We start from the raw sequence: 27,822 nt of genomic DNA, 5'->3' as shown, positions 1-27,822 counted from the left end.
GATGACTAATGCTAATGCTATTATTGCATACACTAAAGGAAAACAGGTGGGAAATTTGTGGAGAGCAGCTAATGCAGTAACAAGTGCATCAACTGGAACAAATAATGCACTCATTTAACTGAACAGCAATTAGAGTCTCCCCTCACCCGGCCCAGCTGTTCATGTTAGAGCCACTTTGGGTGGGGGGTGGGTGGGGAGTAGAAGGGCAGGGTCTGATGTGGGATCCTGGGGAAAGGGATACTTGACTAGAGCTGTGCCATCATCTGATTTTCAGTGGCCAAACGGAAAAATAATTTTTAGAAACTTCATTTCAGATCGATCCACAATGAAAAATGTTGTAATGTTTCAGTGAACCAAAAAAGTCGAAAATATTTAGTTTCCGGGTGAATGAAATGCTTCATTTCATGCCTGAGTTTTTTTACCATTTTAAAACTGAAGTACAGTTTGAACTGAAAAGTGATTTTGATTAAAAAAAATTGAAATGTATTAGTTAAAAAATGGCAAACTAAACTTTTTGAGCTTTTCTGATTATTTTTTTTTGTGAGGGGAGGTGTTCAATCAAAACTATTTGATGAATTTGCAAAAAGTTTCAGCCAAACCAAACCTGAATTTTGGGGTGAAAAAATGTTTCATCCAAAAAATTTTGCTCAGCTCTACGCCTGATAGATGTGGTGAAACATCTTCTGTGCACAACAGGCCTTTGTGGATTACTCCAAAAGGGAGATTTGTCCTTTGCATGTTTGTGTACATGCATGCTGGCATCATTGCAACAGGCAGAATTTGTATAATTTGTATATGTAGTTACATGCATATGTGTGGGAATCCCTGGTTCTGGTTATCAAAGAGACATGGGCCTCCTATCCAAAGCAAGGGCACCTGGTTTCTCTTCCACACCAGCACTGAATAGTCCATGCTGAAAATGATGTAGCTTGCAGTTTTCTTTTTGCTGCAGCAATCTGGTGTAGCACCCAGAAATCAGGGGGAGTATGGATTTGGGGAGGTGGTATATCATGTATTCACCATCATCATAATAACTGAGCATCTCAGAAAGATTAGTGAGTATGTGCCCCAAATACACCCAGGAGGGCAGGAAGTGGTGTTGTCCCCATTTCACAGATGGGGAAGTGAAGCTCAGAATGAGCATGTGATTTAAATACCCAGGGTCACACAGGGAGTTTGTGACAGAGCTGGGAATGCAACCCAGATCTCCTCAGTCCCAGCCCAGTACCTTAATCACAAGCCCGTCCTTCATGGAAGAAGTAGGAGGAAAAACTAGTTTCTCATTCATTCTGAGAGATTATGGGGAATTCTGAGACTGAGTTTGATAAATTTATGAAGAGGATGGTATGATGAGACTGCCCATAGTGGCATGTGGCCCATTGGCGACTGCCAGTAGCAAAAATCCCCAATGGCCAGTGATGGACACTAGATGGGGAGGGCTCTGAGTTACTACAGAGATTCTTTCCCCGGTGTCTGGCTGGTGGGTCTCGCCCACATGCTCAGGGTCTCACTGATCACCATATTTGGCATCAGGAAGGAATTTTCCTCCAGGTCAGATTAGCAGAGACCCTGGGCGGGGGGTGGGGGGGGGAGGGTTCACCTTCCTCTGCAGCATGGGGCATGGGTCATTTGCAGGTTTAAATAGATTAAATGGTGAATTCTCTGTAATTTAAAGTCTTTAAACCATGATGTGAGGACTTCAGTAACTCAGCCAGAGGTTAGGGGTCTATTGCAGGAGTGGGTGGGCGAGGTTCTGTGGCCTGAGATGTCCAGGTAGTCTGACTACATTATCATGATGGTCCCTTCTGACCTTAAAGTCTATGAGTCTCCTAGGAAATAATAGTGGGCTCAATCCATCTCTTTTGCTTCTTGATCTTGCCAGCACTCCTCTTGACTCCTGGGAGGGGCTCTATGTAGCTCCTTCTCCCTCCGTGTTCCCCCAAGAAGTGCAGTGAGAGCGGAAGGGTTTGTGGTTTTCTTTCATCTCCCGTTAATCAGGCAGAGGTGGGGGATTGGCAGCTTCCTATGTCCTGCCCATCTTGGTCAGGGAGAGGTAATGGCAGGCAGAACAAAGTAGCTATTTTTTCTGTACAACCCTGTACTGGGGCAGATTTCTCAAGCAGGGCCAGATTCTCTATTGTATCTTCATTCACAGATACAGATTCCTGGCAGTTGTTCTGTTGGCTCATTACTGTTGTAGAATTGGTGAATACGTGTTCCTGTAAATAGTATATGGACCATATGTTTCTCTGCTGTATGTAGGCATGAATGTCTGTGTAATCAGAGAGGTATTTCCATAAATTGATGTTATAAGTATCGGTGAAATGGATTTTATATCTGTCATCACACACCCAATCAGTAATAGAGTTCCATTAGTAGTGGATGATGCATAAAGTTGTAAAACAGTTTAATTAATAAGCTTTGATTTGGACATGATCAACATTTTCTGAAAAAATCACCTTTTGGGCTGTAATTTCCCATGCTTGGTCTATGTCCCTGCTCTGCAAAGCACTTGGAGATGACCTGAGTATGAACAGTGCTATATAGGTTAGAACTGTAGCAATTCAATCAGTCGAAGTCTGCTCCAAGGTATGCCCCCTTGCAATCCCATGGATGTCTAGGTTACACACAGGAAGGAATTCACATGCAGGTAGAACATGAAACTACTAATGGTTACAGAAATGAGCGTTTGGCTTTGCTATCAAAATACTAACTCATTTGCTGTGGTCTAATAAGGTCGTTAATAACCGGATACAACTGAGACAAGTATCAGGGCAATAGCAAGAAGGAAAGGGAAGTATTTACAGTGGGATCGTCAACAGACCTCTGTGTTGGCCTACCTCTGCTCTCATTCACGCCAGTGATTAAACTCCCAGCACACAGCCCTTTTGAAACTCCCAGTCTTATTCCTCATAGTTATGGCTGGCTAAGGTCCTGCAGACTGAGATGATCAACCCCCCCACCCCCAGAAGATTTGGATGCCCTCATTCCATTAATGTGGGCATTCAGATTCCTTAGGTGGCTTTGGAAATCTCTACTCCCAGGTCTGCTGGGACACAGTATATTCACTAAAAAAAGATGCTTATCTTTCATTGTCCATGAATCTCCTGGCCTCCTTACTCCCCTTCTGTCCCATCCTGTGTTTGTTCACCCTATCAGCTATATTCCAGAGCGCACCCGCTCTGTGTTCCTCCCCAGAGCGAGGTAATGCAGAGAGATTTTTACCCATATAGTGGAAATTGTCTTCTTTAAAACCAGCGGTGGGTGCAGTGGTGGGATAAATTTCCTCCATACCTTTCAGTGTAAATTGGCCAGCCTTGCCCCACCTACCTTATGCTATCTGTCATGCTCTGTAATTTGGCTGCTCTGTAATTTAAAAACCTACTGACATCTTAAGGAACTACAATATATTGCAATGGTATTTGTGTGGCATCTTTCATACTCACTATCTCTCAGGATCCTTTCCACAGCTGAATAATACAGCAACAGAGCTAAACGTGAGCAGATGGAGAGAGAAATGAATACTCTGATCTTCACGCTTTCTTTCGTGCTCTCCCTTATGCTTGGATATACCATATGCACTCTTGTGTGCCAATCATCCACCATCTCCACATCCCTCTTTAAAGCACACGTCTTCCCTCAAATCTGTCAGGGATAATTTGCATAAAACTGAACAAATGTAAATATTCTCTAATAATCCCTTACTGCAATTAACCAGAAAGAGGCATACAAAGCTAGTAAACTTAAATCATTCACTCTCTGCAAGAAAGGCTACTGAATAGAGCTGGACGGGAATTATTCAACAAAACCTTTTTTCACCCGAACTGCAGCTTTTGGCAGAAACGTATCAGTTTCAATGAAACTTTTGTCAGGAAGGTTTCTTAGATCCAGGGTGGAATTTCCAGTCAAAATTAGAGAGCATGACTCACCCCAGAATAGCCAAGAGCTCAGTGGTTTGAGCACTCACCTGGGATTTGGGTAAACCAGGTTCCAGTCCCTGCTCCGGATCAGGAAACTGGCGCATATTGTCTCTTTTTTTTTTTTTTTTTTTTTGAAAAATTCCAAAGCGTTTTGGTTTTCACTTTGTGTGAGACCTAAAACAAATTTCAAAACCTCAACATTTTTCAGAGAATGGAATTCTTGTTTCCCGCCAGCCTCCTACCAAGCTTCCCAAGGAACAGCACTTCCCCCTGATTGTGAGAGGTGATGTTTCTCCACCAGCCTTCCCTACCACAGCCTGTCCTGGTCCCTTGTCAGCATTTGTTGTCTAATGTAGGGCCAGTCCTGCTCCCATTAATGTCAATGGGGGGATTCATTTATTTCAAAGCAGGATCAGACCTTGAAACTGTGGTCTTGTCCTGTTACCTCCATGCACAGCTATAGCGCTATATACATCAGAATAGTGTCTGTCTCATTGGTAATAATAAATACAGAGGAAGAGTGAATGCGCTGGAGGATAGTTATTGCACACGTCAGACGCTGCAGAGGAGAAGGCTGGCACACCACCACCACCAGCAGCAAGACTTTGTGAAAGGGGAGAGGGGAAGTTCAGCACAGAGCCACAAAGGTCCATTGAGAGCAATGGAAGTGAGGAGCCTACATGCCTTTGTGGAACTGGGCCCTAGTGCCTACAGAGTGGGGGGATTGGGGAGAGGAATCGACAGAGAAAAGGTGCATTTGCTAGGCTGGGGCAAGTGATGGTTTAAAGGCCATGTGGCTGTTATGAAGTGGACCCTGTAATAAATGGGAATACAGCGTGGAGGGGGTGTGGTCTCAGTTCTTTGCTTGGGTGAGAGGGTGGCTGAAGAGGGGGTTGCAATAGTCCAAGTGAGAAGAGGCCAAGGAATAAGTGAGGGTTTCCTGAGAGGTGGGGTTGTGGCAGAGGGGCACATGGGCATGTTGTGATAGGTATCCCTGATATTCAGCTTCAGAGAAGCCTTTGATACTGGAGCAGGCTGTGCTGCTCCACACAGAGTTAGGCCTCCAGCAGCCTTGCCCTCCTCGGTGCCCCTCCCATCCTGGCAAACAACCTGGTGGCATTGGATCCACAGGCTGCTGCTCCTTCTCCCAATCTGCACTGAGGCCCCGCAACCCCTCTGGGGTGAAAGAGCAAGGGAGACAAGATTTTTTGATCACTACTCAGTCTTGGTTATGATCCTGTAAATCCCTTTGTAATCCTGGCAGGAGCATCAGCTGCTCTTGTAAAAAAATTTATGGGGCCATTAAAGTGTATGAGACTGAGCCGTAAAGGGATTTATGAAGTGGGAGATGTACAGATGGCTTCATTGCAGTTTTCATCATCAGCCTTGGGAATGTGGCGCGTCTGCCCAAACTGGCCCTGCTAGGAGCAAGGAGCTCATCTGACATCCTTTTTGAATCTCAGACACCAGAATCATGAGCTCATTCTTCCATCAACTGTTTTTTCACAATCACTCCATAATTAACAGGCAACATCTGATAAACTCTTTCGCTGAGATAGTTGGATTTCACTGCTAATTCAGAATGGCTCACTGGCATCGTAAAGACGCAATGGGCTCATTCAGATTCCCAATGTACAGTCTGTCACATGACAAGAACATGACAACAGGCGAATTGTTCAGATGTCAGCTTTAGAAAAGCTTCCATGGGACCCTGATCCTTGAGTGGGGCTCCTAAAGATACAAATAATAATAATAATAATAATAACTAATAATAATGGGAACAATTAACTAAGCAATTAAAATAAATATCAAAATAGTGGTTTGACCTGTAGTGTAAACCTTCGAAGGAAAACAGGTCAGACCAATGGAGTGGGGCGGAGAGACTTTTCCCTCTCTGCTCACCCCAGACATGATCATCTGGAAATCCTCACTGACATGGGTTCTCTGCTCACTTGATAGATTGTAAGGTCCAAAGGGACAATTGGAATCACCAGGACTCTCTCGTTGGCAAAGTCTGTGCCCAGACTGGAAAACCAAACCACCTCTCCTTATACCAGCCCCCAGCAGTGACTAGCTTAGCAATGTTTCCAACTTGGCTGGGTCAGTCCTGATTCCCCTGAGCGCAGGGCAGCATGGGGATCGGGGCAGCTACTCCTTCCCTCCCCCATCCCACTGTGGAGCAGGAGGCGACTCAAGGGACTTATCCCTGTAGAGGAGAATCTCAGATTTCATTAAGCAAAAACCCCATGAGTGTGTTACGCTTTTCTTTGAGAAGAGAGTCTTGGAAAGGCAGAGCGGTGCGAGCGAATGGCTCAGGGCAACAGGAGCGGTAGTGAGGCTTCTCTTCCACAGTGGGGGGCACAGGGTGACCTGCAGCCCTGATACAGACACCCTGTGTAAGGATTCACTCAAGGTGTGGTGTGGCTCAAGAATCACAGTACTGTTTCTCCCCAAAATTCTTGAGCTGACACTGTGCACAGTAGGGTGATGATCGAGGGCTAAGGCCGGATGAGATGATTACCCCATTCCATGTGTCCAGGAAAGCAATTGAAGAAGTCCATGGGAGAGAGGAACATGGTGTCGGGAGAAAGGGAAGATATAGGGCCATCCTAGACCATTGTTCCTTTAAGGGCCCGGGACTAGGAGCCTTGCAGAACGGGTTGGGCAAAGCTCCCCTCTCTCCCTGCTGGCCAGATGTTTGGGGGCAGGCCCCTAGCAAGGCATGCTTATGACTGGGGAGACCGAGGTAGAAGAAGTGATTGTTGGCCACTAGTGTTCTGAGGCTGGGATTTTGAAAGGAGCCAAAGGGAGTTAGGTGCCAAATCGATGGGCGGCCAAAATCAGTGACCTCTTTGGTAGCACAAGTCAGGAGTCTGGATGAAAGGCAAAAGATACGCTCAAAGGAGGGATGTGAGGAAGCAAACTGGGAAGAGACTTAGTGGGAAGAACAAATGAAAAGTAGGAGAGGGAGGAGGTGGAAGGAAAGCAGGCTGAGAGATAACAAATTGAAGGGGGTCGGCAGGAGAACAGTGCTGGGGAGTGACAATAAAGAAGAAAGGAAATGAAAGGAGACCTGGCTGCTGCTGGTTGGAATGAAAGGGGACAGTATTGTTTTTTCCAGTGGATGTGTCGTCATTCCTGGGAGACAGTTATAAGCATCCAGTTATTCCAGTGCTAGCTAGCCGGGATTACCAACTCCGGCATGCGCAAAGCTCTTTGCCAATTAAAGACATCCACTCCTGCTGCTAACAGGGCCTGGGAAGAGAAACTGTAGAGCTGGGGAGAAAAGTGTGATAATTTCAAAGAATGAGAGGCAGAGAAAAAACAGAATGGACTGGAAATGGAACAGAGAGGAGAATGGAAAGGAGAAGATGGGCATGGAGTGAATTAAAGGAGGTGGAAGGAGAGAAAAAGAATGAGGGAGAGAAAACTCAAGAAAATATGCCACCAGAGTATAGGTCAGTGAACTTTCACCTCTCTATGTTCCTAGTGATATTTCCATAGATAGAGGCCTCAACTGGAATCAAGGCTGAGTTGCGTTAGGCACTGTGCAGACACATCATAGGAGACAGTCTCTACCCCAGTGAGCTTACACTCTAAATAGACACAACCGACAAAGATGGGAGGGAGAAGAGAACCACAGACTGGGGAAGTGACTTGCTGAAGGGCACAAAGCAGGTCAATGGCAGATCCAGGAAAAGAACCCATCTCTCCTGAGGTCCTGTCCACTGGGCCAGAATCTCTCTGTAATTGTATGGTATTTCCCTAGTTGGTGCCCTCCTGCCCCAGGAGCTCGGGGCAAGAAGAATTCCAGAATGGTGTTGTTACTGGTGTGGGGCATACCATGTAGGTTTAACCATAACATGCCCCACACGAGTGTGTGTAATTAGAGGAGAGTAGCTGCAAATAATGTCTATTACCTATGTTGCAGGTGGTGCTACCTGCTTCCCTTATCCAGCTGTGGAGGGTTTAATTCTGAAAAGCACCGTTTTATTATGATATTTTAATAGCATTTGCTGGATTCATTTTTTCCACTGCCTAATGTGCACCAGATGAGAGGAAATGCCACTTGAGCAGCCACCATTAACGGCGTTTGCAACCCTGGGCTTGACGATTTTTTTTTATTTTTAACGAGTACAGTAACAAGATCTGAGTCCGATTTGACGCCCGAAGGCAGATTCCACATCTGTCTATAGTGCCACAGAAATTCCACAGTCGTCTGGCTGAGCCTGGGCAGCCCTGACTTGAGGAACATCTCCTTGGAATGCTTTTTAGTAGGCAAAAATAGTGCCTGACTATTGGTTATGGAGGCTCGTAACTCATCTTTTATCAGGCCATTCGGGTTTTTGATTATAATTGCTACACTCTGTCAATTTAGTAGCAGCAACAAAACTTTCAAAGACCTTTTTGGGTAAATAAATATTTCTCAAATTATGCAGGAAGCATCATAAAATTGCTACTTTCCTTACCATAAAACCAGCTAATTGTAGTTTTGTAACTTCATTGCTGGGAGCTGAATGTGCTATATAAGCAGGAGAGCACTTGGGGAAAAACACTTATAGCTATGGGTTTAACTCAAGAAGCTGTGGCTTTAGGTTGTCTGGAGCAAATGAAAACCCTCTTGGCATGACTTTACCTCCTAGAATGATAGCTGCAGCATTCAGAAAAACACGGTGCTGGCAGTGTTACCAACTCTCCTGATTTTAGCGCAAGTCTCCCGGTATTTGATGTTCATCATACAGCCCCCAGATCCTGAAGTCGTGCTACTTGGTGAGAATCTCCGCTTCCCTTAAAAACAAAGGAAATTTCTAGCCTTTGTAGTTGTGAAGAAAAACTTGAAACCGTCACCCAAGTGCAACCTAACACTTCAAAAACTAAAATGCAAATAACAAGAGCTCCACTTTTTAAAAATCCTGTGATTTTTAAGCCAATCTTATGACTTTTTGAGGCCTGACTCATGATTGTTGAGCTCTTGGAGTTGGCAAAAGGAGTATTCCTTTCTTAGAAGATCAGGGCCTAGTCTATCTCCTTCACTATAGGAATGTATTTTTCCTGTTAGGATGATACTATTATTATTAATATCATGCTTATCACACTAGGAACCAGCCAAGAATGGGGCCTATTGTGCTAGGGTCTGTACAGACACAGAGCAGCAAACTCTCTCTGCTCTGAAGAGTTTACAATCTAAATAGATCAGACAGACCCAGGGTAAAGGAAAGTGGTCTAACACACATAGCGAGAGTGAAAAACACTGTAATATTTTCCTTGTGCATATCTGTTTGTCTCTTTATATGTCCATACTGTATTTTATATTTCTTTATGTATTTCTCTTTATGATTTTATCCTTGTAAATTTTCTTTCTTTTTAGTATTTTTATTTTTTCCTCTGAAAGTTTAAAATAAATTTTGTTTTTTTCCCTTTCTAACCTTTCTTCCTTTAATCCTTCATTTCCCACCTTGCTATTTTTCTCCTTTTTCTAATCTCTTCCTCCATCACTCTCAGTGTGCTATGTCACAGCTGCCTGGTATGACCTCAGCGGCGGCTTCCCCTCCAAAAAGTGTCAGACTGATAAATATTGATCTCAACCTGCAATTCTACATTGGCTCTGCTGCTAATGCATTTGATATGACTTCAATAAATAAATAATGGCCACGCTGCAGGTTCCCGTGTGCTCTGTGTGGACTGGTCTCAATCTGTCAACTTATAAGTAATACGTTCCACCTACCAGGAGAGGAGCAAGAGGGAAGATAATGGAGGAGAAGTGGAGGACAGAACAATAAGAGCAGATGAGTGGGACTGGGGCTGGAAGGACGGAGAATGAGCGAGAGAGAGAGTGGAGTAGAAGAGCTAAGAGAAATAGCATTGTAATTGACTTGCAGAGAAGTGAGAAGGTATCAGAGAGACGCAAGATGCTCCCAAAGCCCTTTCCCTAAATACCAACTGTTTTTTTCTCCCTGTTGCTGTCCCTCCTCTCTCTCATGATAAGGCTCTCCAGGGATGAAGATCTACATTGACCCCTTCACTTATGAGGACCCCAACGAGGCTGTCCGCGAGTTTGCCAAGGAGATTGACGTCTCCTTCGTGAAGATTGAAGAAGTCATTGGAGCAGGTGTGTCTCGTTTCACCATTGGGTGTCTTTCCCCACCCGCCCTCCCACCCTCTCCACAACTTCCGCATCTTCCTTTCTCTTCCTCCCTTTCATTTTATATCCACTCATAACTCAGAACGGACCAGCTAACTCATTCAGCTAAAATAAAAAAAGATTCACACTTCTGCCTACAGTCTGAGTTCTGAATACTCTTCTGAGGTTTGGGAGGGTTTGGTTAACTTATTAATTCATTGATCTTGGTGCTTCTTTGACCTCTTAGTTTAACTTTCAGGAAATAACAAGAGAAAGTTGGACATCTCTCTCTCTCTGTCTATCACCTGAAGCATTTGTAGTATTATTGTTAAATTACTGTATTATGTCAGTAGAATAATAATAGAGAAAGTGAGAAGTTGTGAGGAAGATTCAAAGAACCAATTGATTGTTTCAAATTTGGGGTCAGATTAATCTCACTGCTTTATGCTGCTCTGTCAATGCAAAGCAGCTGCAAATCTGACTTAAACATGAACCATTCTAGTGATCTGTAGGTATCATTAGCTTCTGCACAAGAGATCTATAATTTAGGCTGCCCATTATTTGCTCTATAATAAATTCAAGCTAGGTAGTTTTACATCTGGGGATTGGAGAACTTTAAGGGATACTGTCAATTAGTTTGAGGCCTAAAATTTATATATTGTTAAAAAGAAAAGGCAGGACGGGGTCAAGAGGTTATAGAACATCATAACTTGAGCTGTTTGGTAAACTGGAGATTTTTGCATGGAAAATTTTGGCTCGTCATTCAAAGAAACCCAAACTGAAGAGGCTTCAGTTTTCAACAGCTGAAAAGTTTCTGTTTTAAGTTTTTTTTTTTTTATTTCTGATGCAAAATCAGAAATTGTCAAAGACAGCAGACACTTTCCAAGGAAACAAAAAATGTGAAAATCCAATTTTCTGAAAAAAAATAATGTTGACGAAGACTTTTCCACCAACCCTAATGATAACATAGATATTGATCTATTTCAAATAAACCCCGTTATTTTGGATGCAAACTTTCCCCTGTAGAGCTGAGACCCCTATGAAAAACAGCATTGTCCCACTAATGTCCACGTAAAACAGGAAGTTAAACTTGACTCTAAACAAAAGTGAAACTGACCCACTTACTTTCACATTCCAAGAGGAGTGAAATGCAAAAAGGACAGTGTCAATTATAACATTTTAGATTTAGGAAAATTCTTTTGTTTTACTGGTATCTTAGGCTCTGATCCATGGCATCTGCACAAAGCTCCATTAACGTTGGAAGAGTTGTATGGGGGTGCAGGGTTGTATCCAAGTAGAGCAGTTTGTAGGCTCAGGAATATTCTTAGTAGCAGAGGAATGGATGCTTTTGACACTGCCCCTTTAAGAGGGGGACGACAAATAGTATTAAGAGGACACTATTTAAATGTGCACATATTTCAGCCAATCAGATTGGAGCCTTGGCAGCTATGTGATACTGCTGTTCTTTACCATGGTTTGTTGTGGTGGAGAAGGAGGAAAAGGAGGAGGTGGTTGCAACTGATATTCTTGCAATTGCAGGGGAGTTTGGAGAAGTGTATAAAGGACGTCTGAAACTGCCCAGCAAGAGGGAAATCTATGTGGCCATTAAGACATTAAAGGCTGGCTACTCTGAGAAGCAGCGTAGGGATTTCCTGAGTGAGGCCAGCATCATGGGACAGTTTGACCACCCAAATATCATTCGGCTGGAAGGAGTGGTGACCAAAAGCCGGCCAGTCATGATCATCACAGAGTTTATGGAGAATGGAGCTCTGGACTCCTTTCTGAGGGTAAGGAAGCATGATGGCCTCATTGGCTGCTCTTCTATTATAGCACTGGAATGGAGTCACGTTCATTGGAATTGAGTCATGCTGTGTTGTAGAAGATCCGTTGAGGTCAAACCTCTAGCAGCTGGGCTCATGGAACCCTAATAACTGACCTAAGAAACAATATTGAGAGAGGGCGAGATTCTCAAACGAGCCAAAGGGATTTCAGAGCACAAATCCTGTTGTCTTTCAGTGAGGCTTGTGCTCCTAAATCTCTTGGGCACTGATGAAAATCTCCCCCAGAGACCTCAGTAAAAGGAAAGGGTTGCTGTGCCCACTACTACAAAAGGGGAAATGAAGAAATCCATGAGGGGAAAGGCCAGTTTTTGAGTGAAAAGATAAACCATAACTGCATTAACACGTTCTGAGGGCTGGGGATTCCACTCCCACCAGGAACCACCCCAAATAAAAGTTCTTTGCTACTGCCTGGGGACCTGATCATCATGCTAGCTAGGTGAGGTGAAGGGAGGCAAGTATAGGAAGCAGAAGAGGCCTTGCAAGGACTGGGAATGCTAGATCAAAACTGAGAACTTCTGAATCACTGAGGCATGGGCAGCTATTTGAAGTGGTCTAGAACTGGAGGGAAGGGAGGGGGAGGCATGACCAGAATTAAAGAAGTGCCCTTTTATTTTCTCACTTCATATTTGAAGCCAGCTTTGAGTATTTTTAGCATCAGCTTGTAGCATCATGGAGCATCAGTGACAAGAGGTCCACTGTGTGACTCCAAACACTGCTCTTTCGTGGACAGTGTTCATCTCATTACGGGATCTGAGATCATCTGGAGGAAGCAGCTGCTGCAGCAACAGTATTAATCCTCACGCGGCAGGGAAACCATCCGTCGTTCTTTGTACTGGCATCTTAGATGGTGTGTCCTAGGGGTCTGGAGGCAGCTCAAAGGCAATCTGACCCAGAGTTCTGGTGCACACCTCTCAAGAGGTTGGGAGGTAGGGGAAGGAGGGTGCAGGAGAGAGGGAGGGAAAAGAAGCCAGGGAGGGAGAGACAGGAAAGAAAGATGGATGAAGAGGGAAGGAGAGGAGAAGGGAGGGGTAAACACTTAGGCTGAGATTTTCAAAGGGAGTTGGAGGAATGATTAATGGGAACTGAGCATCCAAATCCTGTTAATGCCACCTTCTTTCCAACGCTCAGAAGCAGGTAATTTATATGTCTAATTTCAGTCTTGATGTAAAAATAGCATCACTAATTGGTGCATCAGCTGCTTGGAAAGATAGCAAAGTAGGTCATCAGTGTCCCTCCATGGGGGCCAGCCCAAAGTAGCGAAATACTTGAGGGCCCTAGAGTCAGACTGACCCTTGGGTGCATGCACAAAGAGTTGGGAAGGAGAGACTGTTGTGAGGAGCCTTGCACCCCCATGCAGGTGCCAGAAACAATTGCAGTCCCTGTGCTTTCCAGAACTGACAGATTGCTCCCTGCTGTTGGCATTATACTCATAGAGGCCCCAAAAAGGGAGAGGGAGGGGGTGCCCTCTAATAAGATGGCCACATTTTCCACATGATAGGCTCTGACGTCTGTCTCCTGGGAATGTTGACCTTTTTTTTATTGAAAAGAGAGAAAACAAATGGCCTGAAAAATAAAAAGCCCAGAAGAGATTTTAAATTTTAAGAGACAATGGAGCTAGACACAGATTTTTAGAGATGACTTTTCCCTAAATTAGTTAAAAAAATTAGTTAACCAAACAACAACAACCACCTGACCATCCTGACACCAAACACAACAGAAACTGGACTCTCAGGCTGAAAATGTGCTAAGTGGGAGCTCGGTGGTTGTTGTTCATATTACAGTAATGTCTGGAGGCCTCAGCCATGCTCAGGTCCCATTGCGCTAGGTGCTGTACATGCACCTAGTGATAGTCCCTGCCCCAAGCAGCTTACAGTCTCACTACATAGGAGAACTGACTGGCCCAGAGTCACAGGTTTGTTTGGATAATGGAGTTATCTATTACCCCAGGAATAGCTGGATCATTCTAATTATGGCACCTGCTCTTTATGACCGCAGCAAAACGACGGGCAGTTCACAGTCATCCAGCTGGTGGGGATGCTCAGGGGAATTGCTGCGGGAATGAAGTACCTTGCGGAGATGAACTACGTGCACCGGGACCTTGCCGCCAGAAACATCCTGGTCAATAGTAACTTGGTATGCAAAGTGTCTGACTTTGGCCTCTCACGCTACCTGCAAGATGATACCTCTGACCCAACCTATACCAGCTCTTTGGTATGTACCTTCTGCCCTGCTGCATGCTCCCCTTTCCCGATCTCACTTTGCTTCCACAAAATTGCATTGCTTCCTGGGGCCTTTCCCACTTCAGGGGGCAGTTCATTACAGCTGGACCCTGTGGGGAGGGTTACAAAGGGCAGTGAGGTGCCCAGGTCCCACCGAAAGGGGGGAGTAAATAGGGGTGGGCGGGTGGGAGATCCTTGGGGGCTCTTCTTCTATTTCTTGCCCTGGCCTTTATAAATCTCAGCCACAACCCTGCTGTGGAGTTTAGGGCTGTAGGCCCATTGCAGAACAACATCAGAGCTCAGTCGGATGGAATGATAGGATTGTAGATTCCAGTATCCATCGGCAATAGCTTCTTTGGGCTGCATTTGCAAAGATATTTAGGTGCCTAAAGATGCAGATAGGAACTCGGTGGCATTTTCCAAAGTGCGTAGGTGAGTTTGGTGCCCATCATCATCTTTAGGCACCCAAATACACTTGTCAATCTGGCCCTTTCTTGCCACTTTCCCTTCAAATGACATTAAAGCATCCTGTGATTTGTTTCTCTCGTGCTTTGAAAGGACAACAATTGTTTTCTTTCTCTTTGTACCTCTCCCTGCCTTCTCTCTCTGTCGCTCCTTTCTTCATCATCCTTTCTTTCTCTTTTTCTCCCCTTCCCTTTCCTGTTCCCTCTCATTGTTTTTTCTCTCTTGTCCCCTCCCTCTCTTAAGTTTTTCTGTGCTCTTGGCTAGTTTTCAAATGAGAATTTCTCTCTCTTCCATTAAATGAGTGGGGAAGGGGGTGAACAGTGGGGATCTGGGAAGAGGTGCAGAAGGGGAAGCAGAAGGAAGACTGATTGCTTATAGGAGGTGTTTTAAGTACAGCTACAGTACCACTCTAATCCTGAGCTATCTTTCTCTGCTGGAAATCGTTCCGGGCATTAATTAAAGAGACAAATCTAATCCAAGCTCCACTATTCCCCAGTCACAGTTCTCTTGCTTAATTAACTCATTCATAGGTAATCCCAGTTCTCCCCCACTCCCTCATTGTCTCCTTGTTCACCTGTGGTAGCCTAGCACTCTCCCCTTGGTGCCTGCAGTAGAGAAGATAACAGAACCCTGGTCCCCTCTAGAGCATTCTTTTGGAATCATTCTGCCATCAGGAACTTGGCCTCTGGATACTATCGGATTCTGTCAAAAATGGGGTGGGAGGGAATAAGAAGATACTTGGGTGATTGTCATATTTGGAGTGAATGAAATAAATAAACCACCCATTATGCTAAGATTCAGTTTATAAATACCCTATAAAAGGTTAATAAATGATTGATAGATGTCATAATATACTACAGACATGAGTCATGTATAGTATAGATGGTTATAAGTGCCTCATCAGTTGGTGTTACAGCTGGTTATAAAACATGGTTACGAGCAACCTGTTGGACTGTACCACAATCTGTAAGAATTGATTAATCATTTATTAACCCTTTATAAACCATAGTAGTAATAATATGATCCGCGCATGCCTTGGAGAGTGAAAATAAGGAGAACACAGTTTTTATTGGCAGCAGTAATAAAGGGGTTGAGGATTGTAGATCAGCAACAAAGCAGGTCACGTCTATGTTGCTCAATAAGTACAATTTAAAATATCAGAGGGGTAGCCGTGTTAGTCTGTATCCACAAAAACAATGAGGAGTCCAGTGGCACCTTAGAGACTGGCAGATTTATTTGGGCATAAGCTTTCATGGGTAAAAATCCACTTCTTCAGATGCATGGAGTGAAAATTACAGATGCAGGCATAAATATACTGACACATGAGGAGAAGGGAGTAATTTGTAATTTTCACTCCATGCATCTGAAGAAGTGGGTTTTTTACCCACGAAAGCTTATGCCCAAATAAATCTGTTAGTCTTTAAGGTGCCACCGGACTCCTCATTGTTTTTGTATGATGTAAAATGTAAAGATTTTGAAAGTAAAGAATTAAAGCAACTTCAGTAGGAGTTTGCCTGAGCAGTGAACTTACGGGTTTGGTCCAAACCACTGAAGATTTCAAATCAGTAACAAAATACGTGTGCAGGCTTGACCTGTGACAACGGCACTCTAAACCGAACAATTTCTCCTTTGTCTTCTTGTCAAGTCCTCTGTTCAGACTGTTCAATTTGCCGGGTTGTTCCTTGGCTCCAGCATGGAACTAGCCTATGAATGGAACCTCCTTGTGGTTAGGGAGCTGCAGGTGGAATTCAGAGGGATGGTTTTGACCTTTGAAGCCCGAACTGGTTTGGGGGGTGGCTCTCAGAGAGCCCACCTTTCTCACATGGCTGCAGTTATGATCAGCGGAGCTCCCTCGATTCAATCAGGAGGAAGCTGAGGATGTGGTGATCTCTGTGAAGGCCTCTTGGCTCTGAAATCCACATCTCCCCTGGGTGCATCAGAGCCCAGAATTGTTAACTTTCTGGCCATGCTGCAGAGAACACACACACACTCCCGTTGCATAGGGCACAGATCAAGTCTTTATGAGCTATGAGGAAATGCCTACTGGGTAGAGGGATTGTTGTTATACTGGGCCGGAGGGTTGGCCCATTGCATGGAATCTGAATTATAGTGTGTAATGTAATTTGAAGCAGAATGCGCTTGTGAGATGAGCACCTTTTGGATGTGATCAAATAGAAGTAAATAAATAAGGAGAATCACCAAATGTAGGAACCCGAGGTAGCTGGGGATGTGGCCCATTGATGTCAACGGAACGAAGCCAATTCACACAGGCTTTGGGTCTGGGCCAGAGTCTGATCCTGCTGCTTTTGACTTAAGTGGCAATGCTGCCTAATAAGGAGCACAGATTGTGGCATATTAAGTCAAACAATGTCATTTGAGATAACATGCCCGGCACTAGCTGCTGGGGAAAGGCTTGAAGTGGCCTTTCCCACCTTTCGAGATAAAATGGATTCTCTCATCTGTGTTTATATTTAATTTATGCCATACTAGGCCTTCCCAGCAGCCGGGAAATGATGCTCTGTCTGCAATTACATCACTGCCTCCCACAGCAGGTTTGAGGCTCTGGGGAAAAGGCAGGAAAAACAAGCTGGCAGTCACTTTCTCAGTTTGTAGTTATTTAACTAGTATTTTTGCCATCCGTCTTTAAAGAGCACCTGACACTTCATGGAAGACTATGGAAAACATTCGTGCCAAACAATTTCTGAAATGATTCAGCCCAGAGTAAATACCAGACATATTCTGCATTTTCCCTTCTTCCCCCATTATTTTAACTATTACTGGAGTCATTTACATGGAAATGTGATTGTTGTTCTCCAACAGTTCATATGCTCCTGCTGCTTATTCCCCACTGAAGTCATAACCCTCTGAATGTGACATCATACTCCTTGCCAAGGTAACAAGAAATGATGTCACAAGCAGAATTATGGGGCAGATTCTCCATGGAGCTGGGACACTTTAAACCAGATGAGGATCTTGCACTGTGTTGTCTGGTGGGAAATAACCAAAGGCAGATGAAAAAAGAAATAGAGATTCTGTTTTCATGTGTTGATAAGAATCAGGGTTCTAAACCTCCTTCCCCATGAAAATGAGCTATTCTAAACAGGATGGTTTAGGACCTTTCCTAGGGATTTTTAACACAACCTCATGGGTTCAAATCAGCAGCAGGAAAAAGGAGGGATCCTTCCCTGGAGCAGCTTTGACCTCTTCTGATCATTTTATTGCAGTAGTTAAAATGATTTTCAGGGACTAGGGCTGATAGGATTTGGGTGTAGCTTCCCCTTAGTGGTTGAGTGTAATAGACTCATTACATTTAATGGGAGTTATTCAGATGTACATTGAAGGGGAAAGAGACCCTGGTCTACAGCATTCTGTACCTTTTGCATAGAGACCTGAAGGTCTATATGGTAAATCCCATATATAGGGGAAATGTGTTCTCTATAAATCACAGTTGCCGTCTGACGAAGTGGGTATTCACCCACGAAAGCTTATGCTCCAATACGTCTGTTAGTCTATAAGGTGCCACAGGACTCTTTGTTACTTTTTACAGATCCAGACTAACACCGCTACCCCTCTGATAGTTGCAGTAATGATGCTCTAATTGAAGTAGGATTCACTTCCATTATGGGAGCCTTCTCTCAGGGGTCAATAACTTTCTGGAAAAAAAATTACCCTTTGGACTGAAATTTCTCTTGCTTCTTAGTCCACAGGTGTCTGAATTTGGAAATGTCGCTAGAATGACCCGGAGCAGTCTGTGGGGTAGTTGAACATGAAGAAGTGTGGGTCTGAGTCTTCAGTGCCTTGCGATTGATGCGTTTATTATGCCTGCGCAAAGTGGGAGTACAGTGCTACCATCCAGATTTGATAGCCCTTTATGCCCACTTTGCACTGGGGTAAATGATGACACACGATGGAAGGTAGCGGAGCGTCAGGCCCCACATCCCTGTGGCTTTCTTTCCTTTGTTCTTTATGGCTAATGATCATTTATACAAAACCAGGATCTTTTATTTCTTTGAGAATCCTTCTGTTCTTTTACAATACCCCGGATGAAGTTGGAGGGCCAAATTCTTGGCTGGCATAAATTGCCACAGCCCCACTGAAGACAAGGGAGCTGTGTGGATTTACACCAGCAAAGAGTTTGACTCGTAATGTCCTGGTTGTGACACCAAAGTGCTTTGCCGGGGAAATGATGCTGATGTCACAAGCAATTTCCTGTATCTGCGGCTGCTGGTTGGGACTAGATCCCTGTTGACCATCCCAGCAGCAGGAATGATTCCCTTCCCTTCAATATGTGGAATGAACGTCAACTAAATGAAACCGGCATCACCCCTACATCATGTTTTTAATTTAAAACCGAGTGATGAAAATACCTGCTAATCCTCAGCTGGTGCAAGTGCTATTCATGGCAAGCTGTCATCTCTGCACCAAGGGCATCTGCTCTCATCCCTCACCCCTTCCCTGCCACCGTCCCCAGGGAAGGGGCCTGAAGACAGGGAAGCGTACGTGCTTCGTGATGCAAAGCAGCCCAGGGTGTAGAAGTGTCACTCAGGGTAGAACTCTGAAGGCTGAGGTTTCTACTTTACATGCAAGGAGGAGCAAGGAGGCAGCTGTTGCTGCCAGCCTTTGACGTCTGCTTTCTGGCTTCGGGAGACCAGAGCACCTACAGATTCTCTGTGGGAAATGCAGAGTCCTTTTAAACACCCGCGCGCACATTCATTAGCATTCATGGAAGCATCTAACGTAGTATTCCTAGTGCAGGTTCGCCGGATGAGTTTAACCCTTTCATTGAAGGAGTCAGTCAACAAAACGCCAGCAATGCTAAAGGCCAGAGCGATCTGTGCTCCCATCATTTAGGTGCATTTGCCATATACGATAGCACTTGATTAACATAAATTTCCCCACCCTAAAGCTGGCATAGGGCACATCCCCTTCATGGCTTTAGCCTCACTGGAGTGGGAAGGGAATAAGTATGGCAGGTGCTTCATTCCTACCTGTTGCTTTTGAATGGAGGAGGGCCAGGGTTTGACTTCAGTTGTACAAGTGCAAACATGGAGTAATTCAATTAATTTTACTGCAGTTTCTTCGGATTCACACTGGCGTAGGTGAGTTTCTATCTTTCGGATAAACTGTTGTTGTCACATATGTAGGGTCCTACCAAATTCATGTGAAAAACTCAGCACGGCCTGTGAAATCTGGTCTCCCCCATGAAATCTGGTTATTTTAGGAGGTTGTGGTATTGCCACACTTACTTCTGAGCTGCCTTCAGAGCTGGGTGGCCAGATAGCAGTGGCTGCTGGCTGTGGACCCAGCTCTGAAGGCACTGCCACTACCAGCAGCAGTGCAGAAGTGAGGGTGGCAGGACATGGGGGTGTTGTCACTTTTGGGGGGGGGGGCGGGGAGGATGGGCTGGCCTTACGAGTGGGTGATGTGGGTGACTGCCCAGGGCACTGTGGTTGGGGAGAGCACTGCAGTCACCCTCTCACAGGCAGCCCAAGGCCTCTTTGCACCCAAGCTCTGTGGAGGGGCAAGGTTGGGGGCACCCCGGCCAGGGGCTCCTACCATGCACTGGGCTCCAGCTACTAGTCCCGGCCAGGCTGCAGAGGGACAGGCCTTCCTCTTCTCCTGCATGGGCCACTGCCAGGGCCAGGTAAGACCAACCTCCTCTGGTGGCACAGAAGCAATGGTTCCAATGCCATACTATGCCACCCTCACTTCTGTGTTGCTGCTGGCAGCGGCGCTGCCTTTAGAGCAGCCAGCAGCCGCTGCTATCTGACCACCCAGCTCTGAAGGCAGTGCAGAAGTAAGTGTGGCAATACCACAACCCCCTAAAATAGCCAGATTTCACAGGGGAGACCAGATTTTACAGTCCGTGCCATGTTTTTCATGTGAATTTGGTAGGACCCTACATATGTGACAATAACAGTTTATCCAAAAGTTAGAAACTCACCTATGCCAGTTCTAATCCAGAGAAACCAGCAGTGACGCAGAAGTAAGAGTGGCAATACCGTGACACCCACACCCACACACCCACACACACACACACACACACACACACCCCCGCCCGGACTCCCTTTTGGGTCAGGACCTCCACGGTTACAATACCATGAACTTTCAGATTTTTTAAATCCTATGACAGTGAAATTTAGCAAAATGGACCGTGAATTTAGTAGGGTCCTACACACATGGTTTGGAATCTCAGCTACAAGGCCTGCAGCCAGACCACCCTGCGTTATGATCCTCTGAGGTGCCATGAGCTAAGTTACATGGTCAGGCTGGCTCAGCACTTGTGTGGGAGACCTCTCACGAGCAGCTTGGAAGGGAGTGCCATTAGTAACTCCTGAGATGTGTCCTTGACGCTGATTGCTTGGTTCTGATCTCACTTACACCAACATAACTCAATCAACTTCACTGAGAGACGAATGAGGTCCTGAGTCTTTTCTAAAGTAATGCCTAGCACCGTAGCATGAGGGCAGCATGCTGCTGAAATTGACATCTTCTAGATGAGATAGAAAATGGAAGTCCTGATCGATCTCCTGGTGCTGTTTGTAATCACTGGGGTGATAACCCTGCCATCCTAGCCAAATGCCAGCTCACGCATTGTATTGGATCTCAAATTCTTTCTACTGCACTGGATCTAATTCTTCCCCTCCTGTCCTTCGAAGATACATGCAACATTATTACGTGCTATGGGACAGTTTATTCGTGAGGCGAGTGCATTTCAGGGGTGGATGATGTGATGCTTGTTTATAAAGGATATCTCATCTGGTTAGCTGTATCATACAGCACATACGGGTCTCTTTTGGGATGAAAAAGATACTATATAAATTCAAGATAATGTTATTGTGAGACTAGACCCCCTGGATTATAAAACCATAATAAAAGAGTAGAGAAGTAACTCATACAGCTAAAGGAAAAGGAAAATGTAGGGACAAATTAGAGGAATCCTTTTGGCATGTTACTAAATAGGTGGCCTATTTCATCCTTATTCACCTACATTTCTATTTAACAAATAGTTTTATTAGAGGGACAAAAGTGGGTGAGATAATATCTTTTATTGGATCAACTTCTATTGGTGAGAGAGACAAGCTTTCAAGCTACACAAAGCTCTTCTTCAGGTCTTTACATGTCTTTTCATCTACATGCCCTTGATGTCAATTGTTTTTTTGTTTTTTTTTATAGTTTCCTCCATAAATACTGACCAGTATCTTCTCTCCTCTCCCTATCCCTCTCCCTCCCTTTTATGCGCATTGACTTGTCCTCAGTAGCAGCAGTAGCAAGGGAGTGTTTCTGAAGAATAGTTGTAATAGTAGTTGGGGGATTTGATATTGTATTTTGGGTGGGCATTAGATTTTCTTTCAGACAACCTTTTGCCAGCTTGCCCTGCAGATCCTTATTTGGGCACCCCACTGCAGCATCTTCATCCTTTTGAGGACCACCTTAAAATGACAGAAAGGTCAAGGGAGTGGAGTAGTGTTGCCATCTACTGGGGGCTATAGACAGATCCAGGAGGTGGAATTGGTTGCTGGGGTTCAGGCATGTAGATTAATGTTGTCGTGATCAGGGTAGGCAAGGCAGGAATGATAAGATAAATTTGAGCATCGGGCATTGTGCAAGGCTTTGCCTTGTAGTGAAACTTAGGGTATTAGTAAACGGCAATCTGTTTTATGTTGCTGAATGGAAGATAGGTAGCTAGCCATTATTTAATGAAGGAGGAGGTCCCAGCTTTATGTAGCTGAGTCCTGGCTGGGTGTTGCTTCTGGACCATTGCTGTTGAATGTCTGTTCAGCTGGGTATATTCATCAGCATTAGGGAAAGGGGGAGGTGCTGTATCTGTGCTTTTATCATCTAAACTTAGGTCCAGGTTGTCTCCCACCCCAACACTAGCTCTACTAGATAGTAGGTAAGATGCTATGTGCAGTGCCCTTCAGCTCCTGATTCAAGGTAATGTAATGTAATAGGGCTCCATTTTGGGTCCATTTGGAAGCTGAGGTTGGTGCTCAATGGTGTGGCATCCTTACAGTGCAGGATGTCGTGCGGTGAGTGCATTACAGCAGTGCTTCAAGGCTTGCCATGGCTCCCAGTTAGGAGCGTTGGGTTTGACCTATAATGTCCTCAGTGGTTTGGGACAGGGTTATTTCAGAGACTGCCTCTCTCTCTGTTGCCCTACTTTCAGAGCCACAGCAAGTGAAGGCTCTCAAGCTGTGGTTTCCTTGCTCTAGATGAGAAGGAGCTGTTGGCAAGTGAAAAGCCCCTCTACTCTGGAATGTTTTCCCTGCTTAGGTCCACAGAGGCTGGATATGTTAGCTGTGTGGACATGCTACAAAGCTCATCTGTTGTCTCAGGCTTTTGACTTAGGGGCGGGGGGAAGGGTCAATGGCAGTGACATGGGGTTATGATTTGTGTTGATCTATTTTGGATGCAGAATTTTTAATTCTCAGTACACCTGGTTGGACAGCTTGTTTGTGTTGTAGGTATTTTGATTCCTCTTCTGCTCTGTACATTTAATTATTGTGCAGCACTTAGAGGTGTGAACAGTTGCTTAGCAAACTGAGGGAGAAGGCTGGCGGCAGGTCTGGGTAATTCCTAAGTACTTTTGTCCCAAGGGGTGATAGACAGTCCAGGGCATACAATTGAACTGCTTGTCCTTCTTCTCCAGGGTGGGAAGATCCCGGTGAGGTGGACAGCCCCCGAGGCCATCGCCTACCGCAAGTTCACCTCCGCCAGTGATGTCTGGAGTTACGGCATTGTCATGTGGGAAGTGATGTCCTTTGGAGAGAGGCCGTATTGGGACATGTCCAACCAAGATGTGAGTGTTCTGGGCACTATCTCTGTGTGTGGATCAGTCTCCAAGGGGAAGAACCAAGTGCTGCTATTCTACTCCCCACCCCGCCCAGCCTCGCCCAGCAGGAATCACTGGAAAGAACGATGTAGGAATGCTGACAGAAGTCACCATGGGAATAAGATAGCCGTATATCATGGAAAACCAGGAGTCTCTTGGTTTCCAGGGTCTCCTGGGTGGGTTCACACAGCTGGGTGTGTGTGTGTGTCTAAACTCCTTTGGAATTTGAGCTGGTCAGCAGTAACTCATTGTGATATCGAAGACTTCTGCTTCCACTGAGATTCCGGAGAGACACTAGGGGCGTGAAGAGAACAGGCTGTTCCTCCCAGCACTGGCCTGCTGCCCCTTTTCAGCCTCAGTGCCCCGACCCGACGGGTTGTGTGAGAAGGAAAGCAGGGGGTACAGGAGGCTGTGTGAAGAGAGAAAGAATGGGCAGAGGGGAAGCTCGGAGGTGCCTCCAAGCTCTGTCAGTGCCCTGCAATGGGATTTCATTATTGCAAATAAGGAGGTCAGGGCTGGGACAGGTGGCTCAAAAAACATTTATCATGGCTGCTAGCCAGCAACCAGCCTGCCCCAGTCCGTTCCTCACCATAGTGAGTTTTAACGGTATCTGTCTCTTTGCAACACAGTGTACGTTAAGCTTGAGAAAGGGGATGATGGGGAGAAAATATGGGTTATGGGAATGGAGCAAGGGCAGCAGAAGCTTTCTAACAGTGGGGGGTGGGCACCAGCGCCCAAACTTTGGCCCCACCCCTGGGCCGTCCCTTCCTCCCGAGGCCCCACCAACACATCCCCTCTTCTCCCTGAACCCTCGCTCTTGCACAGCCTCTTCCCCCCAAGACCCTTCTCTCCATTGTTCATCCTTACAGCTGTAAAAAGTGGTGGGGCCATGGCTCAGGGGTGAAGGAGGAGAAGGAGATGGAGGTGTGGGGAGGCAGAATAGGGTGATGGGGAAGTAGGGAGACAGAATAGGGTGAGTGAAAGAGAGAGGGAACAGAAGGAGAGGTAAGAGGAAAAGAATGGGGCAAGAGGATGGCGTTAAGAGACAAGCAGAGGAGGCGAGTGGTTGAGGAGGTGGAGAGGGATGAGTGGCCACATTTTCACTGGCAGTACCACTGCCTCAGCTGCCAAAACCCTCCCCTACCAATCCTCCACAATTTAGCCTTCCCTGTGTGTAGGAGCACTACCTGCCTGGGAGCAGGACCGGACACAGGCCTCAGTGTTTGGATTTCTGACCATGTGGATTTGGAGCCGAGGCACATTTGGCACATCCACGTACTTGGCTTGCTGGTGCTGAGCCCCCCAGCTTGATACTAGTCTACTCACCCCACCCCTCCCAGCCCTTTCCATTTGAGGGCACCAGATGAAGGGGAATAAGAGACTCTTCTCCCTCCCACTGTATGGCAGCCAGAGAACGGGGGTGAGGGGCTCATTTTTCATTCCCTCCTATATATTTGGAAAGAGAAAGACCTGGTTCCATCCCTCTCTGGGTCTTTTGGTGACACAAGGCCATGACAGGCCCTTAGTCCTGAGTATATGGGTGGCTCACCTGGATGCACACACCACAAATATCGCTTTAGATTTGGCAGCAGTCCCTCTCCAGAAGTCACTGCAGAGAGTAGTGCAGAAGCTCTCGCTGTGAGGTGTTAGCTCACAGCTACTCCAGCCCCAGCCTCTCAACCTGTGCAGCAGTGGATGGTTTTCAAGATGAAAAAGGCTGATGAATGAAAGGTTTTAAGATAGGAAATTGGGAAGAAAAACCAGTAGGCTGATAATTGGACTTCAGGAAGCCGGAAGGCCTTTGAAAATGTTCAGAGGGTTTGTAACCCAGGGAGAGAGACTTGGTAGTTCAACTACTGTACTCCAGTTTGATCGGCAGAGATAATGAGAGTGGCAGCTCTCCACAGAGAGGGACTACAATACCCTTGACTCATCAGAGCTCAAATTAACCTCTGAGTGCCTTGGTTCCATCCGAGCCAGCAACACCGCCTTGGCTCCTTTTGCCTGCGATCACACCGCTTTCCCACATCCACATCATTAATGGGGAGAACACCGTAGCTTGTGGCAAGGATTCTGCCTTGGAGAGAGGAGAGGGCAGTGGTGGCGAAGTGATTACTCTCCTAGGTTCCCTTCAGTGCTTAGATGCCTGTATTTGTGCTAGTGCAGGCAGCTGTGTTCATTATTGTCACAGGTGCACCAATGTACTGCAGAGGCCATCTTTCCCTGAAAATCTTGCTTTTAGAACACATAGCTCTTTGCTCTGGTATTGGGTCAGATCATCACTCCTGTAAAGCCTCTGACGCATCACTGAAGTCAGTGGAGATACAGCCATTTACGCCAGCAGTGAATCTGACCCAGTGAATTTGGGAACTCTTGCCTTTAGTGTGAATCGTTTGGCCAGTGGAAAGGTTGATTTTTTCCAGGGTGCATGTTGCTTTGATGGAGGTACGGGTTGGGTTTGATTTTTGAACTTTGATGATGTTCTGAGATTTGTTCCTCTATTTACCTGCTGGTTTCATGCTCCTTCTCCCTGCAGGTAATCAATGCAATTGAGCAAGATTACCGTCTTCCCCCTCCTATGGACTGCCCAGCTGCCCTGCACCAGCTCATGCTAGACTGCTGGCAGAAAGACCGCAACACCCGCCCTCGCTTCACCGAGATAGTCAACACCCTAGATAAAATGATCCGCAACCCGGCAAGCCTCAAAACTGTGGCTACCATCACCGCTGTGTGAGTCTCAAAGTGCCCTGATACTGTATGTGCAGTGGGAAGTTCTGGGAGAGTCAATGGTTAGGTTTTGCAAACTCATCGCTTAATGTTCCAAGCCATGGACGTAGGGCAGGGGTGGGAAAACTACGGCCCGTGGGCCAGATCCGGCCCCTCAGGGTTTTGGATCCAGCCCGTGGGATTGCCACCCCTGTGGTACCGTGGGCCCCACTCCATTCCGGGAAGTGCCTGGCACCAATCCCTGCGGCCCCTGGGGGAGGGGGCGCAGAGGGCTCTGCACGCTGCTCTTGCCTGTGGGTACCTCCCCCGAAGCTCCCATTGGCCAGGACCAAGGAACCGCCTGCCCTGGCCCCGGTGTGCACCGCTGCCACCCCGGAGCCACTCCAGGTAAGCGGCACCGGGCTGGAGCCCACACCCTGAACCTCTCCTGCACCCACCCCAACTCCCTGCCCTGAGCCCCTTGCCTGCACCCCAACCCCATGCTGCACCCCACACCCCTACTGCACCCCAACCCCCTGCCCTGAGCCTCCTCCCATACCCCACACCCCTCCTGCATCCCAACCCACTGCCCTGAGCCCCCTGCCTGAACCTCGTACCCCTCCTGCACCCCAACTCCCTGCCTTGAACCCCCTGCCTGCACCCCAACCCCCTGCCGCACCCCACACCCCTCCTGCACCACAACCCCTTGCCCTGAGCCCCCGCCACATCCTTTCTGCACCCCAACCCCCTGCCCTGAGCCCCCTGCCGCACCTTGCACCCCTCCTGCACCCCAACTCCTTGCCCTGAGCCCCCTGCCGCACCCTGCACCCCTCCTCTGCCCCAACCCCTTACCCTGAGTCCCTTCCTGCACACCACACCCCCTCCCACACCCCGCACTCCCTCCCGCAACCCAATCCCCTGCCCCAGCCCTACATTCATGGCCCTGCGTGCAGTTTCCCCACCCAGATGTGGCCCTCAGGCCAAAAAGTTTGCCCACCCTTGATGTAGGGTCATAGACCTAGTTGAGTTGTTGCCAGGCAATCAATTATCCAATTAATTTTGCTTTTCTTTTTTGTTGACAAATCATTCATGACCCAATCAAGATTTGTACAAATGTATTCACTATAAATAGCCATCAGCAGTTGTTGTTCATGGGTAGACTCTTTGCTATTGGTTATTCCTGGCATGTGATTGATGGTGAAAGTCACATGGTATTGTTTCTACCCTTTAATTGGATACTGAAACTTTTTAAACAGGAGGATAATGAAAGACAAATACTGAATAGTGCCCATGCACCAAATACCCATGCAAATAGTGGTGGCATACAAGGAATTCTCCAAACTTTCAGATATATAATGTCTGTGCATGAAAGTAATCCTGAACAGTGAATAATAAAAGACATGAGCAAGATAGAATCAAATAGCCATGGTAGAATCAAATGGCTGTGCAGATGTTAGTGAACACTAAGTTTGCAGTATGCAGGGGCAGTATGGATAGGATAGGATAGGACGATATAGTGACTCGGCATTCCCAGGTACACTTCTGCCTCCTTGCTGAAGAGGCTGTCTTCCATTACCTCATGAAAACAGACGTTTGTGCCGATGTGCCACAAATCTTCACAAATCCTGCCTCTGTCACAAGTTACCATCTCCGGGACCACTTTTAACTCCATATAAAGACCTTGGCCTTCCAAACCATCTGCAAAGGACCTGTC

General features: G+C 46.2%; 1 protein-coding gene across 4 annotated transcripts in view; it reads left to right on the top strand.

Moving 5' to 3' along the window:
• The window catches only part of EPHB1 (EPH receptor B1), a 364,143-nt gene that overhangs the window by 305,641 nt on the left and 30,680 nt on the right, over positions 1-27,822 (top strand). For 3 of the 4 annotated variants that reach the window (XR_003370240.2, XR_003370239.2, XM_026660778.2), the window contains exons 10-14: positions 9,907-10,029; positions 11,581-11,828; positions 13,878-14,093; positions 23,220-23,369; positions 25,939-26,132. Coding sequence is in view for 1 of the 4 variants with exons in the window: in XM_026660778.2 (XP_026516563.1) it covers positions 9,907-10,029; positions 11,581-11,828; positions 13,878-14,093; positions 23,220-23,369; positions 25,939-26,132 (931 nt within the window). In the remaining 3 variants the exon portion in view is untranslated. The remainder of the gene's footprint in view (positions 1-9,906; positions 10,030-11,580; positions 11,829-13,877; positions 14,094-23,219; positions 23,370-25,938; positions 26,133-27,822) is intronic. The other variant, XR_003370241.2, reaches the window with a different exon arrangement.

This window comes from Terrapene carolina, unplaced genomic scaffold (assembly GCF_002925995.2).
Source record: "Terrapene carolina triunguis isolate 2854851 unplaced genomic scaffold, T_m_triunguis-2.0 Scaffold837, whole genome shotgun sequence".
NCBI lineage: Eukaryota > Metazoa > Chordata > Testudines > Emydidae > Terrapene > Terrapene triunguis.
Note: the sequence above shows the minus strand (reverse complement) of the source record. Positions and strands in the feature narration are given on the sequence as shown.